Raw genomic sequence first — 16,311 nt, 5'->3', positions numbered from 1 at the left:
GAGCCTTTTAAGAAGGCTTTTTCACCTGCAAGTAATGGATTGATCTCTGGCCTTTTAGAGAGTTTCTGTTTAGCCATCTTCTTTCACTTCTGGAAAATGTGGTTTGTATGGATGGGTCAAGTTTTTGTTCTTTTGAAACACTTAAAAGGCAATTCTGCAGGATGGGAGCAAGCACTTCAGGAAAATTGGCTGTTGTAGTATCGCTGCATTTTAGATCAAATAAACGTTATTGAATATACAGGGGCTGAAAAAAATCCATGGATTTATAGGCCTACATATCTTGTTTATTTGCTGATAGCACATCTGGGTTTGTGCTAAAGTTTTTTTTTTCTTAGCCTTTCCTTATTCTGATTCCTGAAAGGTTGCCCAGCTGCTTTTTATGGAAAAAACTGTGCCAATGTTTGTCAGTGTCAGAATGGAGCAGACTGTGACCACATCACCGGCCAGTGCACGTGCAGGACTGGATTTACAGGAAAACAATGTGAGCAAAGTAAGTGGCAGCATGACTTTATTTTCCTCTTACCCTGGGGAGAGACTGTATTTCAGAAGGCTTTGCAGAAATGGGATCTTAAATGAGGTCTTGATGTCAGCACGACAGTAACCCCAGGCAGCTTATATAATCCATAGGGAGAAGAAGGCATCTGTGGAAAGCTGGGCAGTCTGTTTAAGCATAAAGAAATATAGTGAGTGCTCTGCAGATCAGGCCTTTCTGTTCCCAGCCTAATGTTAAGTGTAATATAAACAAGTCAGTGCTGCCTTGGGTGTATTAAGAAGAGTGGAGCCAGCAGGTCAAGGGAGGTTCTTCCTCTCCTCTACTCTGCCCTAGTGAGGCCACTGCTGGAGTACTGGGTTCAGTTCTGGGCTCCCCAGTTCAAGAGCAGCAGGGAACTACTGGAGAGAATCCAAGAGGGGCTGTGAAGTTGCTGAGGGGCCTGGAGCATCTCTGTAAGGAGGAAAAGGTGAGAAATTTGGGGCTGTTGAGCCTGGAGAAGAGTAGCCTGCAAACAGATCTTCTCAGTGCTCATCAATAAATAAAAGGTGGGGGACAAGAGGATGGGTCGAGACTCTCTTCAGTGGTGCCCAGTGACAGAACAAGGGGAAACAGGCATAAACTGGAACCCAGAAGGTTCCATAGTAACCTGAGGAAAAACCTTTGTTGTGAGGATGCTGGGGCTCTAGAGCAGGATGCCCAAAGAGGTTGTAGAGTCGTCTTCTCAGGAGAGATTCCAAGCCTGGACATTGCAATCCTGGGCAAACTGATCTAAGTGACCCTGCTTTAGCGGAGGTGTGGGACTGCATGATCCAACAGAAAGGTTTAAAGCAAGAAGTCCTTTCTGTTGTCTGCCTTTGAAGTTATATTGGGTCTTTCTTGCATAAGTTGTTATGCTATAGATGGGGACTAAATAAAGATTCATCTTTACAATGAAAGCAGATCAAGAGGAAAAAAATAACTGGCTGGTTTTGGAAGGATTTGTATTTAACTTGAGTGGTGAGCAAGTGTTTAACAATGAGCTTCAATTACCTTGCAAGGGTACTGGCGTATCTTACTGTAATTGTTGTCAATGTCTTGCTGGCATATTTAGCATGCTGTGCCAAATGGCTTCTTTGAAGAACAAAGAATGAGAGTAACAGAAACTGTATGTGCTGTAGCTGAATAATTACTTGTTTGTCCAGTATAGTAAATCAAAAGAAAATTCTCACACACTTACTTGGATTCTAAATGCAGGGTGAAATTCATCTCACCTTACCAAAGCATTAATTCCACAGGGTTTCCAGCCTTTCCTTGTTATTGAGGCAGTACAGTAACATTCCTGCTAGACTTGCCAGTGGAAGCTTTTCAACTCTAGCTTACTACATGTATCTTTATGGAAGTACTTGTAGCTAACTTCATGAACATCTGGGATTTTTGGGCACATGCGTGCAGTCAGGCAAGCATGTATGTCAGGACCAAATGTGCATGCTGGTGTGGGATTCCATATGGTATCACTGAAACTCTATAAGGGACCGACTTGCTGCAAGTTTTTGTACACCCCTAAGTGCAACCAGAAATAAAGTAGGAAAGTAAAAAGTTCTGGAGTGGAACTGCTTCCTAGCAGATTTTATACAAAGAGCTACATTTTTCATTTGACCTCTGTACAAAGCCTGAGGCTTTCTTTTCTATCCAAACTACAAGTGTATTTATTTATTTGTTTTTCTACTATTCAGTCTAAATGCATCTCTTCATTAAGACTCATTTCTTCTCACAATTCTGCTGACTTGTCAGTCACACCACATTGCAGATAAAATGTCTTAATGCAGGCGTCACTTTTGTGGAGCAGCCTGAAAACTTAGACCTGATTCATTTTAAGCAGGTTACAGGCTAATAACAGAATGGTCATTAATTGTAATAACTTTATTTTATCCCTTGTTTGGGGACCTGAAGATGAAAGAAAGAGCTAAAGCATTAATACACACTGCAAATCATTACACAAACACTGGCTGCTGTTCATTATTTAATATTAAATTCGGGCTATTAGGAGTTCTTTGAGACTGATACTGGGGAGATATCCTCACGCTGTGCAAAGCATTTGCTGTGGCACAGTAGTAACAACTTAAACCAAACAATATATAATCTAAAGAACCGTAGCTTTCTCACCAGCAGAGTAAGTAGGATGTGACAGAAGTTGGTTGTTTCGATTTATTATTGAACAGTTCCTCAAGAAATACAGTAAGCTGCCTACAGATTTATTGTAATAGCCCATCATGGTAATTGGGTGAATAAATTTCTCAGCTGGACATTCAGTCATTTTCTCTTTGATAGCCATACAAAGACAGGATAGAAATCCCCTCTGTATTAACCGTCCTAATACAGCAGCAGAGCAAATCAAACCATTCAGATGCTCAGCTCTGTAATTCTACCTAAAATATTGTATTAATCTTTGAACACTAGTAGAGATAAGTATGAAAGCATGCAGGATTTGTTTGGTAAAAGCCTATTGTGCTCACATAAGGAGACATGGAACTTTTCTTTGCTACTACCCCTATGAAAATAAACATACAGAGTTGGAGGAGAGTGGTGTGCTCTTTCAAGATGCTGTCTGCAGCTCCTGAGCTCTTGCCCTGTTACATTCTGTACACTTGTGATGTATATCAAGAATTTAAATCCTCTGTATGTATTATTGGCTTCACCCTTGTGAAGTCTTGTGTGACTTTTCCTTACAGCTTAATAAGTAATACTTCACAGTGTACATGAAATACATTTATCTCCTGCTGTAACGTAATAATCATCTAACACTAGAAGGTTATCCCGGAGACTCTGAAATCAGGGAGTGTTTTCTACTGGATTTTCCATGGCAAGGGTTTCACTCATTCCTGAAAAAAAAAAAAAAGAAGGTAGAATTCTTTCCAATCTTTTTCTTTGACTTCCCAGAGTGCTCACCAGGAACATTTGGTTATGGTTGCAAACAACTCTGTGAATGCATGAATAATGCTACGTGTGACCATGTCACAGGTACTTGCTACTGCAGTGCCGGCTTCAAAGGAATCCGATGTGATCAAGGTACAGTGAAATTCTGCCTGTGAAATATTTATCTCCCTCTCTGTCTCTCTCCCCCTCCAATGATGTACTTGCTTAAAAAAAAAGAAGAAAGTAGTGTTTCAAAAATGAAATGCACGATTCAATTCACAGTGTGTTATGAATTACTTTTAACAGCGGCTCTTATGATGGAAGAATTAAACCCCTATACTAAAATTAGCCCTGCTCTTGGATCAGAGAGGCACTCAGTGGGAGCTATCATTGGAATTATTATTCTCCTTCTAATTATTATGGTCTTGCTGGCACTGTTTGTGTGGTATCGACGGAAACAGAAGGAGAAAGGCCATGACATGCCAAGTGTATCTTATACTCCAGCCATGAGGATGACTAATACAGATTACTCACTTTCTGGTAAGGGTCTTTTTATGTTAATCAAATACAGACTCATATTCCTGTGTGTTGGGGAAATAGCAGCTTCTGTGATGTATAACATGTGTTATTGAGCCTCAAAAATAATGATGCTTCAGTTCTTCCCCTGAATACCGTGATCTTTTAACACTCAACAAGGACAGGAAAGCAAATACGACTTAGAACTGATTTTAATTGCTTTATAGATGAAAGTTTACTTGACACAAGCTATACCTAGGCAAGAAATATGCTGCATGGAATACATCAACTCCACTTTTGTAAACCAGCTGCATTCCTGTTGCAGCACAGAGAAGTTTTCCCTTTGTGACACCTTCAGAAGAGTTTTTTGGCTTGGGGAGTGGGATTGACTGGGTCAGTCATAAGGTTTTCTTCTAGTCTACGTTGCAGTTTGTGATTTGAGGCTTCCTATGTGTTGTCACTTGTTCTCTGTGCAGACTAGTCCCTGTTGTCTAGAGGGCTGGTGTGAATTTCTTCACAGAGGCTGATGAAAGGAGGAGGGAGGGAAAGGAAAGTTCTCTAGGATCAAAAAAAAAGTTGTATTGAGATCACTTTTCTTGCTTCTTTCTGTCTTGTGCTACTGCTATGGAGGACAGCTTTTCTTGACAGATTGGCTAAACTTTGGAGGCTGTGCTCTCATTTTTTTAACATTGTCATTCTTTCTTGTTGCTCTCTGGCCAATATCAGATAGGACACCAGACAGTAGTTTGTTTTACTTCTTGTTTCCTTTGATCTGTCTCTAGTGGGGTTCTCCTCAGGGTTTGCTGCCCTCTGACTGCACTTTTCTTTTTCATTTCCCTTTAAATAGTTGAAAATGTGAGTCCCAGTAGATACAAGCTCCTGAAACAGTGAGAAGTTGTCATAGCAGCTTTGCTTTCCCACTCCTGCATTGCCTGGATTTTTTTATCTGCTTTCTAGTCTAAATGCACGAGACCCAGCCACTTGTTGCTGCCTCTGACTTGGCCTCTGTGCTCTGGCTGGAAAATTCGTTCTGGACTTCCTTGCCAGGATGCGCCTGGTAAGGAGCCTCTCCCTCCAATCCAATGATATAACTGCCTAGCTGCCTAGCAGCCTCAGGCTTGAGGAGCTTCTCTGATGGCAGCGTGACTACAGTCCTCATACCAGGAACATGGTTTCCTGTAATGGTATATCTCATACTGGAGGCTCTCTGCTGAACAGCATTGAGTAAGCTTGTATTTAGACCACTCAGTTCTCCAGTAGAGCATTCCTTTTCTGATAGCTACAAGATGGGGGGGGGTGGAGGGGGGCGGAATCAGCCTTCAACCTCCTCCTGTTGCCTCTTATTTTTGAATTTTAGCTTTGTGGGCTCTTGCCTAAGCTGCCCATTTGGGTAAAAAAATGTATGAAAGTGTTGCCAGAGAGGGCTCATCTAATCCTTGGCTGGTTGTCAACACGATTTGGCCTGAAATTTGTCATTTCAACATCATTTGGAGAGCCAGATCATGAACATGCAAAAGACAACTGTGGCACATCTCAGCAGCCATAAGGCTCTGAGGTCCAAGAGAGCAGATCACAGCCACTGGCATGGAAAAATGTTCTGAGCTGCCCAGCAATCCATTTCTTCCATATTGGCAGTTTATCCATTCATTTACAAAGCCTGCTACACCTCATTTATTTCTGTGCTTTTCTAGTTAATGTATGTGTACCCCAGCGTGCTTAAGAGGCACAACTTAGAGATTTCAAGCTAAGGAGAGGTTGAGAGCTGCTGACTGGAGTAATTAAGTTTCTCCTTTCAGACAAGGGAACACACAAAAAAATAATAAAAAAATCCCTTGGTGTTTTTTTTTCTCCATATTGTACCACAAATGGAGACTTCCCAACTGACCTGATGGTATCTCAGTCTGCAAGGAGCACACAAAAGGCTAATGCTGAGAAAGGACACTTTCTTCCTTTGAAGTTAACATAGACAGATGAGTTTCCTCTTCAGCAACAGGGAGAAAGCCATTGTGCTTGAAGACATTGAAAGCCCATGGCTGTCCTTGCAGATTCTGTCTTTGTGGGCATTGCATCAACCTGTGCAATGTACCTCACATTCCTTTCAGGTGCAGCTGCCTATCCTGCAGCTCCTGATGCTGCATGCATCAGTACTGGAGGAAGGCAAATCTTTTGGGAATGTCTGAATTCACAGATACATCATAAATATCTGAGGGATCACATTCTTCAGCTGCACTGAACCTGGGATCTCTTCTGGTCCTTGGGCAATGAGACAGTGAATTTATTTCTTGCCCTCATGGCATCACTGCTCTGTGTCAGCTTGGTTTGTCCTTGTGATCCCCAACATCAGGTCAGTGCTGTTGCATAGAATCCTTTTGGTTGGAAAAGACCTTTAAGGTCATTGAGTCTAATCATTCACTAACTCTGTGAAATCTGGTGCTAAGCCATGCCCCTCAGTACCACATCTCTGCATCCTTTAAACATCTCCAGGGATCAGGATCCAACCACCTCCCTGGGCTTCTCCAGAAGGAAATTGGGTTAATGTTTTCTTCCCATTCATCTCAGTCAGTGATGGGGATGCAGAGACTGGATCTTTTCTCTCTTCTTTCCTTCTTTCTTTGTGCATGCCTTTTAGCAATGTGCATTTTATCATTCAGGAAGCTGCAGCTGAGTGGGGTCAGCTCTATCTTTCTGAAGGTTGCAAGAACAGTTTTCTTTCTGCCTCCCCCTGCTATCTGAGCTTGCAGAAGAAGTCTGAACTTAGAAATCACACTGCTCCATCTTCACCTCATTATAAATTGTCTGCAGGTATCAGCATTGTTTCAAGTTTTGGTCTTTGGGTTTTAGAAGGGCACTTACAAATTCTAGCCCAGGGCTTCTGAAGGCTCCCTGCCAAATTCTGACTGTCCTCCAGTACATTCTCCTACTGAAACTTTCTCCCCATCAGTCACTTCCTCAGCTTTGGCCTTATAAATGCTGTTTTCAGCCTTTTGCATCCATAGAGCATAAAGACAGCAAAAGGTGCTGATGTGCACCTTCCCCAGCAGAAAATGGGTGGATGCTGAGACAAGAGCACAGATAAGTAATAGGGACTCACAGCATGGCTGGAAGGCAAGAACAACATGTGTGTATATGAATGGAGGTCTGCACTTGTGTGTGGCAGTGGACACTGAAGGACGGTAGCAGTATGACATAGAGGTAACAGGGATTTCAGCCTTCACCTGGAGTTTTGTATGTGGTTTTGGGGCAGCATACTATGCAGATGTACTTGTCCAATTAATGTAATCCCATGTAAACCCAGGGACTTCAGCAGGAATTCTTCCTAAACCATGAGTGCAGTATCTAGCCCTACATGTGTCATAACATGATGGGGTACCTGAATCACCACCGTTGTTGCTTTGCTTGTTTACGCTTGTTAGCATAGTGCTGCTGTTGTTTCTTCTCTGAATAGAGTCCCACATACTCCTAGAGGCAGCAATTTCTTCCAGCACATTAATTTCTTTTTGGAGGATGTTTTTAGTCCTTATGTTTCAGCTTTTCTGATGCTGATAATCCCTGCATATGTGTGAAAGAGATTATAAAGAAGGGGAACTCCCCTGGGCAGCCCTTAGAGTCTAATATTTGTGGATGAAGGATGTGGCAGCAAAACACACAACTCTGCCCAGCACCAACTGGGAAAAAAACCCACCCTTGCTGGGAGAGCTTAACCACAGCACATGGATTTGAGAGCAGACTTTCCCAAATTAGCCAGAAACCAAAGTGGTGCTCCCCAGCATGAGGGCACTATGCTGCATCCAAAAAAAAAGAGATTTTAAAGTGCAGGTCATTTAATTCAGAGAGATGGGGACAGAGGGAAAACTATTTGGTAGGGCTAGAAAGCAGCAGCTATTTCTTATCAGGACTTTCACAGTCTTGGTTATGGGCTGAAGTGATGCTTGAGATCAAAGCCTTATAAGCTTTCTTATGGGTGAATCCAATGCTGAAAGCCCAAACCTAAGCAAAGCTCACTACAAATAGAGCGCTGTGGAACCTGCAGCCTAGACAAGATGTTTACAGAAATGATCTGCAGATGATGTGTGGTAGGAGGTGGCAGAGTGAACCTTCCTGCTTGGAATCTTTAGCCACCCCACTGACTGTTTGGGTGGAAAAGATCCCCACAAGAAAGAGAAAGGCATTCCATTGTGCAGCTTGAGCTATCTGCGTTTGTATTTACTGCAGAGTGCTTGCTGATTCCCTGTTTCCACAGCTGGCTTTGTGCCCAGTTTCCACACTACACTGTCCTGCTGCTGCTGCAGGGTTGGAACCAGTGCTCTTTGCATCACCCCACAGCCCTGACTGGGAGCAGAAGCTCAGGCTTTTGAGTGACAGAGCACTCTGACCTTCATCAAGACCTCATGGCTCTTCCATTGGAGTGCAGCCTCAGGCTTGAGGGGCTTCTGGCAGGACTCTGCCATCAGGGATCCCTTCACAGGACTGATCTCCCCATGTCAACATTAACAAAGCCTTTGAGGTCTATTTGTTGTGTTTAAATTTAACCCATTCCCTTTCTTTTAGGCATTTAAATCTTTCCTTACTGTTAGAGCAGAATAAAACTCTCCTCTTTGGGAAGAGAGGGATTCTTATAGGCTGTGGGTCTGTGGTGTGTTGGGGCTTTGTGTTTTGTTGTTGTGTTGGGTTTTTTTTAAACTAGGATAGCTTTTGATTTGAATTTGATGTATTTCCAGCCAGCAGTTATAGGAGCTTCATGAATAAATGTGTAGAAAATGGACTGTGCTCTCAAGGTAAATCAGCCTGGGTGGGTAGTTAAGTATCGACCAAATGGAACTGTGTAGAAGGAGTAATTCTGACTATATGGAGCTGCATGCAATGAAGGAAGAAAAGATTTTTGGTGCTGCAGACTTGTGTACAAGCTCAGGGCCATTAATTCAGCACTGTGCTGCGTAGTAAGGCAGTCTGGAAGACTTTTTTTTCAGCTCATCGGGTGCACAGAACAAGCTACAGGCAGATAAGCTGGGTGTGATCTTGTAATGTGTTGGCTAGCTCGCAGTAACCGTTGGTATGTGCCCTCTTATCTCACTGCAAAGGCAGTGGACTGAGTCTCTTCTGCTTCAGCTGGTCCTTCTTGCCTGCTGCTGAGCCAGGGCATGAGAGATAAAGGATGGGGAAAGGCAGAGCTGAGAGCTGGTGTGAGTCAGCCATTCAACACCCACCTACAAAGTAGAAAGCAGTGGGTTCAAGTGTCTATATTTAAGTGAGATGGCAGGGTGGATGAGCTCTGCTTCCCGGTGAGCCACCAGTCCCTCATTTGGCAGGTTGAAGGCTGTATGTGAGCAGCTGTGTTTGTGATGGGCACACACTGATGATTGTGTTTGGGTTCCAGCCCCAGTTCTCATTTGCAGACCCCAAGAGATATCTATTTCTTGTTTAATTCTACTGCAAATATCACAGAGTTAGGAGAGATGAGAAAGTCCTGGCTGCTGTGCTGGGCAGTGGCTAGCTGGAAGAAGTTAAACACAAAAGCTTTAGTTCTGCAATCACATCCTGATCTGAGATACTTTCTTAGCAACAACCTCAGAAAATAGCTAGAACTAAAAGGCTCTGCATACAACAAAGTAGAGCTGACCTCCAGAACTGCTCTGCATGTTTCAGCAGCAAATATATGCTAGGTCAGATATGCATGTGCCCGTTTCCTCGCACAGCTGTGTGCCACAGCACTTAGGGAATAGGCACCCTGCAGAGAACACCACTTACTTGAAACAGGATAGTCTGCAGTAAATTAAACTAAAGCTAGATCTCCACAAGATGTCAGCAAAGCAAAGTGCATGCTCACAGGAATGCAAAGGCAGAGGGCAAGGAGAGATGCTGAGGGTGGCTGGGTACCCCTCTCCCACAGACGGTGGCAGCCAGGTCCATGTCCTTCCTCACCCATCTCCTGCCAACCTCCATTTGGAGATCTCTGGTGATGGGGACAAGCAGCCACCCCAGCACTTCATTACCTAGTGAAAGTGTTTCTTGTAACTGACCCTTCTGCCTTCAATTTAAGTAGAATGAGTTTAATTTAATTAAAACCCATTCATTTGCTTCTTACAGGGCTTGGCTGTTTAAACTGCTCTGCTTCAGTTTAAATTTGTCATCCTTTCTTTTGATGGTACTTAGAAATATTTATCCATTTATCATTAAACTGGAACCAGCTTGGGATTGATGCTTTCATTAGGACTGCCAGCATAAATATGATGCCTTTCCTGGTAAATTATTTTGCTTGGTAAATGTGTTCATAAGTTAAATTAAGAAAACAGTTTAAATACCTCTAACAATGTAACTGCCCCAGTTTGCCTTTCAGTGCTGCAGCTTTCTGTTTTGCTAAACCTTTGCACAAAAAGCTATGTGAAATGTTTTGGACTCCTTGGTATGGTTATAGTGCCTTGATTTCGAACGGGACCTACCTTTTGTGGTGACAAAGTCTGACTTGATTGTTTCGTAGCTACAAGGGTTGCCCTCACCAGTAGCTCTTAAGTGTGTTTAAATGAAGGAAGACACTGTTGCAGACCATGCATTTCCTGAGCCTTGCATTCCTTCCCTCCCTTGCAAGGCAACTGGGCTGTCAGGAATATCTGTTTATTTTTTAATAGCACTGTATTAATGAAATATTTTGCCTTTTTTATCTTCTCTTTAACATTAATATTCAAGAGCTTCACATCCTGATAAAGCAGGATAGATTTCACCTGCAGATGTTTTATAAGACCCAGCACTCTAACAACGTTTTCTATACTAGGTTGTCTCTAGCATGTTTGCAGTTTCTTAAGCATCTTTGTGGCTTCCAAAGTATTTTGTGATGACTTGTTTTCTTCCCAGATATATCTCAAGGTAGCGGCAGTGTACATTGTTTTTCCAATCCAAGCTACCACACTCTCCCCTGTGGTGTGACTTCACGCTTCTTTACCAGTAATCTGGATGGAAACAGCTCCAGTAAGGTAGATATTATCCCACCCCACTGTAGCAATGTTTTTATCAGTTCAAGGAAATCAACCAAAGCAATGCCTGTTGGATCCTGTTGTCTGCCAGCATTATTTATGAAGCCAGGGTAGCTGTTCCTGACACTGTAGCTCTAGCAGACACAAAAAGCTCTGCTTTCCCCTGGGTGTATCTTCGTAATCCTGTGCCTGCTAACTGGAGTTTCAGCGCATGCCTGTCTGGGTCAGTAAGCCTTGGTGTCTTAGCAACTATAAGGTATGTTTGTTTCTCAGGAAAGATAAATAACTAGATAATTGTAATTATCCATTCATATAACAAAAGCAAATCAATGAAGCCTTGAGGCAGTAATCTAACTTTGCTATATCGTTGTTTCCCAGATCAGTAGGCACACAAATTTCCCGCTGACACAGAGAAGTGTAGAGATGCAGGAAGGTATCTAGAGTGTCTCTGAGCATTATTCTCATCAAGGGGCATTCTGAAAGCTCTGCTGTTACTGATGGCTCTCCAGCAGAGCTATTCAGACTCTACTGCTCCAACATCCAGGAGTACCTTATTTATCACATGTTGCTATAGATTCCCTTGGACTGTTCATGGACAACCCTCAGTTCACCATATTAGCAATAGAGTTAGATACGATAAAAGGTTTGACACCTCTTCCTTTAGAGCCTTAATAAGCCAAGGTGGGGCAAGGGGAAGGGAGTTGAGGAAAAAGGAAATGCAATTCATTTCAGCAAGGCTGTCAGCTTTAAAATGATGGTCACCTTAATCCAAGCATAGCTCTGCTAAGTGGAAAACCATGAGAACAAGATTAACGCAATAAAGACACTACTGTAGAAAACAGGGTATGCAAAAATATTTCTATGTGTGCCCCTGTAAGTCATTCCTTGGTTATTAAAAGAAAAACTCATTAAAATGTAATAAAAAGGCTGGCTCCAGAGATTTCTCAGGGAAAAGTTTAGACAGATGTGTAAATATGTTTTGCACTGTAAACGCTCCCCTTGCACTGTGCAGTTTTGCTCCCCAGATTGAAACTGCAAATGCTCTTGATGTCAAATTCAGGATGAACACCACGAGTGTGGCTCTGGACCACTGACCCTGTTGCACTAATCTAAATGAATTCAGAAAAGGTCAAAGCAAGCACCTATCCTGGTTTCCCAGCCATCTTGGCACAGAGCTACTTCAAATATTAAGCTGCTTAAAAGGTTTCAAACACAAGTGGTGCATTTGGACTAGCCTGGAAGCTGCTCACCCTGCTGTAGGACTGGCGATCAGCAGCTGGTCAGCAAGTTGCCCCTGGTTGATGATTCTTTTTTGACTGTCACAGAATAGTTTTGGTTGGAAAAGTCCTGTAAGATTATTGAGTCCAACCATTAACCCAACACTGCCAGATCACCACTGAACCCTGTCCCTCAGCACCACATCTACGTCGGTTTTTAATCCATCCAGGGATGGGGACTCTACCACTGCCCTGGGCAGCCTGTTCCAGGGCTTGACAGCCCTTTTGGGGACCAAATTGTTCCTCATGTCCTCACCTCCCCTGGTGCAACTTGAGGCTGTTTCCTCTTGTCCTATCACATATTACTTGGGATAAGAGACTAACCTCCACCTGGCTCCAACCTCCTTTCAGGAAGTTGTAGAGAGCCAGAAGGTTTGCCCACAGCCTCCTTTTCTCCAGGCAGAACACCTCCAGGTCCCTCAGCTGCTCCTCACAAGACTTGTGCTCTAGAATGGCCTAATGTATGGCCTAATATTTCCTTTAGATGTCACATCATCTTGCTTATTCATGAGAATGCTTTGCAGTGCTTAATAGCTGAGAAGGCCCTAAAATATGCTGCTTGTGTCTATGCAGTTCTCCAGCCAAGTAAGACAAAGGATCATACAAAGCCCCTAATGGCTGCCTTGACGGGATTCATTTCCAAATCCGTTTGTCTGGTGCCATTCCCACTTTCTGCAGCGAAGTTGTACTTGGAGGAATCATTTCTTTTTAGTGCCAGCTGGGGTCACAAAGGAACCAGCACAGATGCAAAATTTTAAAAATGGCAGAGGAATCTCTGAACTGCTGAGCCCTTGCCCTGGCTGCATTATCCTCCCTGTGCTCCAAGGAGATCATGCCTTGAGGAGATGGACTGGAGCCACTCCTCTATCACTCCTTTCAGAGAGACAGCTTGGGCAAAGGTACAAAGAGAGCAGTGGGGAGATGAAGCCCTGCTCCAGTTTGAGAAGGATTTCTCTCTCATGTGCTCCCCCTATGCCCTTCTTGTCCTCTCCTCTGTGTCTAATTTGGCCTTTTCTCTCTCTTCCCCTGGTGTTCTCTCCACTCTGTTATCTTCCTAGTTTTTCTCATATCCACTTCCCTATTCTCTTTCCTCACCAAACTCTACACATATTACTTCTGCTTTCCTTCCTGCTGTCTCTGCTCTTCTTTCCCAGCCCTATACCAGTTCAACACAGGTCAATCTGGCCACAAGGTACTGAGCATGGTTGTCCTGCACTAATAGCTGTATTTAGTGACCCTGCTGCTGTTACCAGTGTGTATGGTGGGTGCTTCACTAGGGAAACAAAGACAGCTGAGAGCAGAAGCTAAAAGGTCCAGCGTTGCTCTGAGAACTGTGGTTTGTGAGACAGGTTTGTCTTCATATGAAGGGAGAAGCACCAAGCCTTCTCCTGTCTCTTCTAGGACCAGGGGGAAGGTATCTCACCTCATTTCCCCTCTGCCAGACAGACATTTGGCTACTGCTCCAGGGCCCTTCTGTCCTGAAGGTAAAAACTTTGAAGTTGTTGAGAAACAGGTAGGAGTAGAGGCATTAAAATCCTCCTGGTGTGTCCAGGACTGGTGAGTTGTGCTAGTGGAGCACTCAGACTGGAACACGTGCAGGCAAAAGCAAGTGGGAGGATAAGGGGTGGGGAGTGTATGAGAAGAGACCCAAAAAAATGCTTGGCTTCTTTTATCTAGCATAATGAATGCTGAGAGGGAGTATGATTGCCATCTATAAATACAGTGAGGTAAACACTTGGAGGGAGAAGAGCCATTTAAGTTAGATGACAGAGCTGGCAGAAGAACAAATGAGGATGAACTGGCCATGAATGCATCGAAGCTGGAAATTAGATTTTTAACACTAGATCAGTGAGATTTTGGAATAGCTTCCCAGCAAGATTAATGGGACAAAGAAATCTGATTTCTGTTAAAATGGAGCTTGATCAGCTATCTAAGTGATTATGTGTCTGGGTGTTTGCAGGGAAAGGTGGCTGGACTCAAGGACTTGGTCATCAAAACCCTTCCAGTCCTGTGTCCCTGAAGCCTGCTCCAGCTGTGCCAGCAGGAGTTTGGGCTGAGCTTTGCCTCTGTGTAAGGTCCAGCAGAACAGCTCTGCATCTCTGGGCTTAAGGAGGAGGATCCTGCATCTCAGTGCAAGTTTATAACTTCCAGCAAGTGCCCTTCCCTTGTGAGTGAGCCTGCAATGTCAGCATGCTGGCTCACTAAAGTAAGAGAGATTTTATTATCAGCTTAAAAAAAAAAAGCCAAAATTTGACCTTTGCTGTTAGCTCCTACAAGTAGGCCTGGCCTTATGACATGGGCAGCAGCAAATAATTTTGATGCTGCAAGTCACCAAGGAAAATCATACATGAACTCAAGTGAAATTGTGCCACAGAACTCCTGCACTAAAATCAACCCCCCAAAACCAAAGCAGGTAAATGCACACCCCCACTCCAGTGTCTGCACAGCAGAGCTCTCCTGGCTTAGGTTGAAGACCAGATTTGCAGAATCTCTTTTGCTCGCTTTGGTGGGACCCTTCACAGAACCACACTTGGAGGCCAGCTCTCTCCTTGAGTTTTTGAGTTGTGTATGAATGTAGGAAAATATCTCTTTTACAGAAGGCTGCAAAAGTTTGTGAGGAACACTCTGGACAAAGCATGAGGCTGCTGCACTGCTGTGTCACAAGCACACAGAGGATTCTCACCTTGTGCTTTTGCAGAGCTCTTAATTCCACCCTCTCTCGTGACTGAAGAACAGCATCCTCGCTAGAGTGCAGGTGTTGCTGGTTCCTACAGACATCATAAAAATCAATGGCTATTAGATGTCCTGAAATTTTAAAGCCAGCAGATTCACATCTATTAAAGGAAGTTCTAAATTCTACCAAAGACTTCACATAAAATTAGAAACTGCAAAACAGAGGTGACTGGAAATGACTTGACCGGATGTCACCCAGCTCGTAAAAAGGACTTCAACTACAGAAAGCATCATTAAAGTACCTTGGACTAAACCATGACCCAGAAAGAGGAAGATGGGAAATAACAGAATTGCTGCAGAGTGTTCAGGATGGACGTCTGGAACTAGCAAGCTCAGGCTTGGTCCGTGGAAACCTAAAGTCAGTAGTCAAGGACATGAATATCAAACCCCTTATAGATTGCCCACCTGGAGAATAAGGCCTGGTGGTGTTCCTGAAGTACTGCTTTGCCTAATCACCATGGACTTCTTTAAAGCACAGAGACAAATGGCCCCTTGGAGCTCAGGTTTTATCCAGCTGTTTCAGATGTTGCTTTTCTTACTTCGTTGACCTCAAACAAAAAGTTGCCAGATATGAGGAGTTTTGACCAAGTGCCTCAAACTACAAGCTAGGGTTCTTAGTGGGTAAATTTACTCTGAAGGACTTTTTTTCCTCCAGAAAAGCAATTATGCTTCCAACTGGAAACTGAAGTATCTTCTATCTTAAAAAAAAAAAAAAAAAGTTAACAAATTATAGTGTGTTAAGAAGTTATAGTAGCAGAAAGAGACAGCTATAATCACATTTCTTCATAATTACTGCATTCTGAAAAACTTAGAAACGTCCCCAAATCATTTCATTACAAAAAATCAATCCTGGCCCCTAGCTCGTCATGCCAAATTTTAGGGTTGGGAGCTGATTTATAAACCCTGCAAAAACACAGCTTTTAATAGAAACTCCAAGGCTTTAATAAATGGGAGCTAAGTGGTGCAGCTGGACTGAAAATCAGCATTTCTGTCGTGGCTGCGAGTTTGGAAATGAAGAATCAAGCCCTGGGCTCCTCCGATGAAAACTGACAGTGCTGTTGGTGGGGCTGTGCTGATTTACACCGGCTGAGCGTGGGGCTGGGGAGGTTGGCGTCCTTCCTCCGTGCCCACATTACAAACCAACCTGCTTTTCATCACCTTGCTGTTGCTTGTTTGCTCTGACTTGCATCTGACAACTCATATATCTGCTGTCCACACTGATGTCCTCACTTTTGGGGGAGTACAAGGAGCTGCTGAATGACAAAGAAATGACTCCTGTGCTGTCAACTGGGAAATGCCAGATGCACAATCTGTGCCAGGAGCAAGGATGTGCAGTCACAGCCACTGCTCTTGGGCAATGATTGCTCAAGAAATATTGCGGGCAAGCAGCTTTATCAACTTTCTATGTGCTCCAGGCACGTCCTTGAGGAGAGTT

The 16,311-nt window shown here is 43.5% G+C and overlaps 1 protein-coding gene across 8 annotated transcripts in view; it reads left to right on the top strand.

Moving 5' to 3' along the window:
- MEGF11 (multiple EGF like domains 11) overlaps positions 1–16,311 on the top strand; it is a 298,911-nt gene that overhangs the window by 263,231 nt on the left and 19,369 nt on the right. For 4 of the 8 annotated variants that reach the window (XM_054169250.1, XM_054169251.1, XM_054169249.1 and 1 more), the window contains 4 exons: positions 362–490; positions 3,410–3,538; positions 3,692–3,925; positions 10,748–10,866. In XM_054169250.1, coding sequence (XP_054025225.1) covers positions 362–490; positions 3,410–3,538; positions 3,692–3,925; positions 10,748–10,866 — 611 coding nt within the window. The remainder of the gene's footprint in view (positions 1–361; positions 491–3,409; positions 3,539–3,691; positions 3,926–10,747; positions 10,867–16,311) is intronic. The other 4 variants (XM_009903880.2, XM_054169254.1, XM_054169252.1 and 1 more) reach the window with 1 other exon arrangement.

This window comes from Dryobates pubescens, chromosome 17 (assembly GCF_014839835.1).
Source record: "Dryobates pubescens isolate bDryPub1 chromosome 17, bDryPub1.pri, whole genome shotgun sequence".
NCBI classification, from domain to species: domain Eukaryota; kingdom Metazoa; phylum Chordata; class Aves; order Piciformes; family Picidae; genus Dryobates; species Dryobates pubescens.
This window is presented reverse-complemented; position numbering and strand designations above follow the sequence as displayed.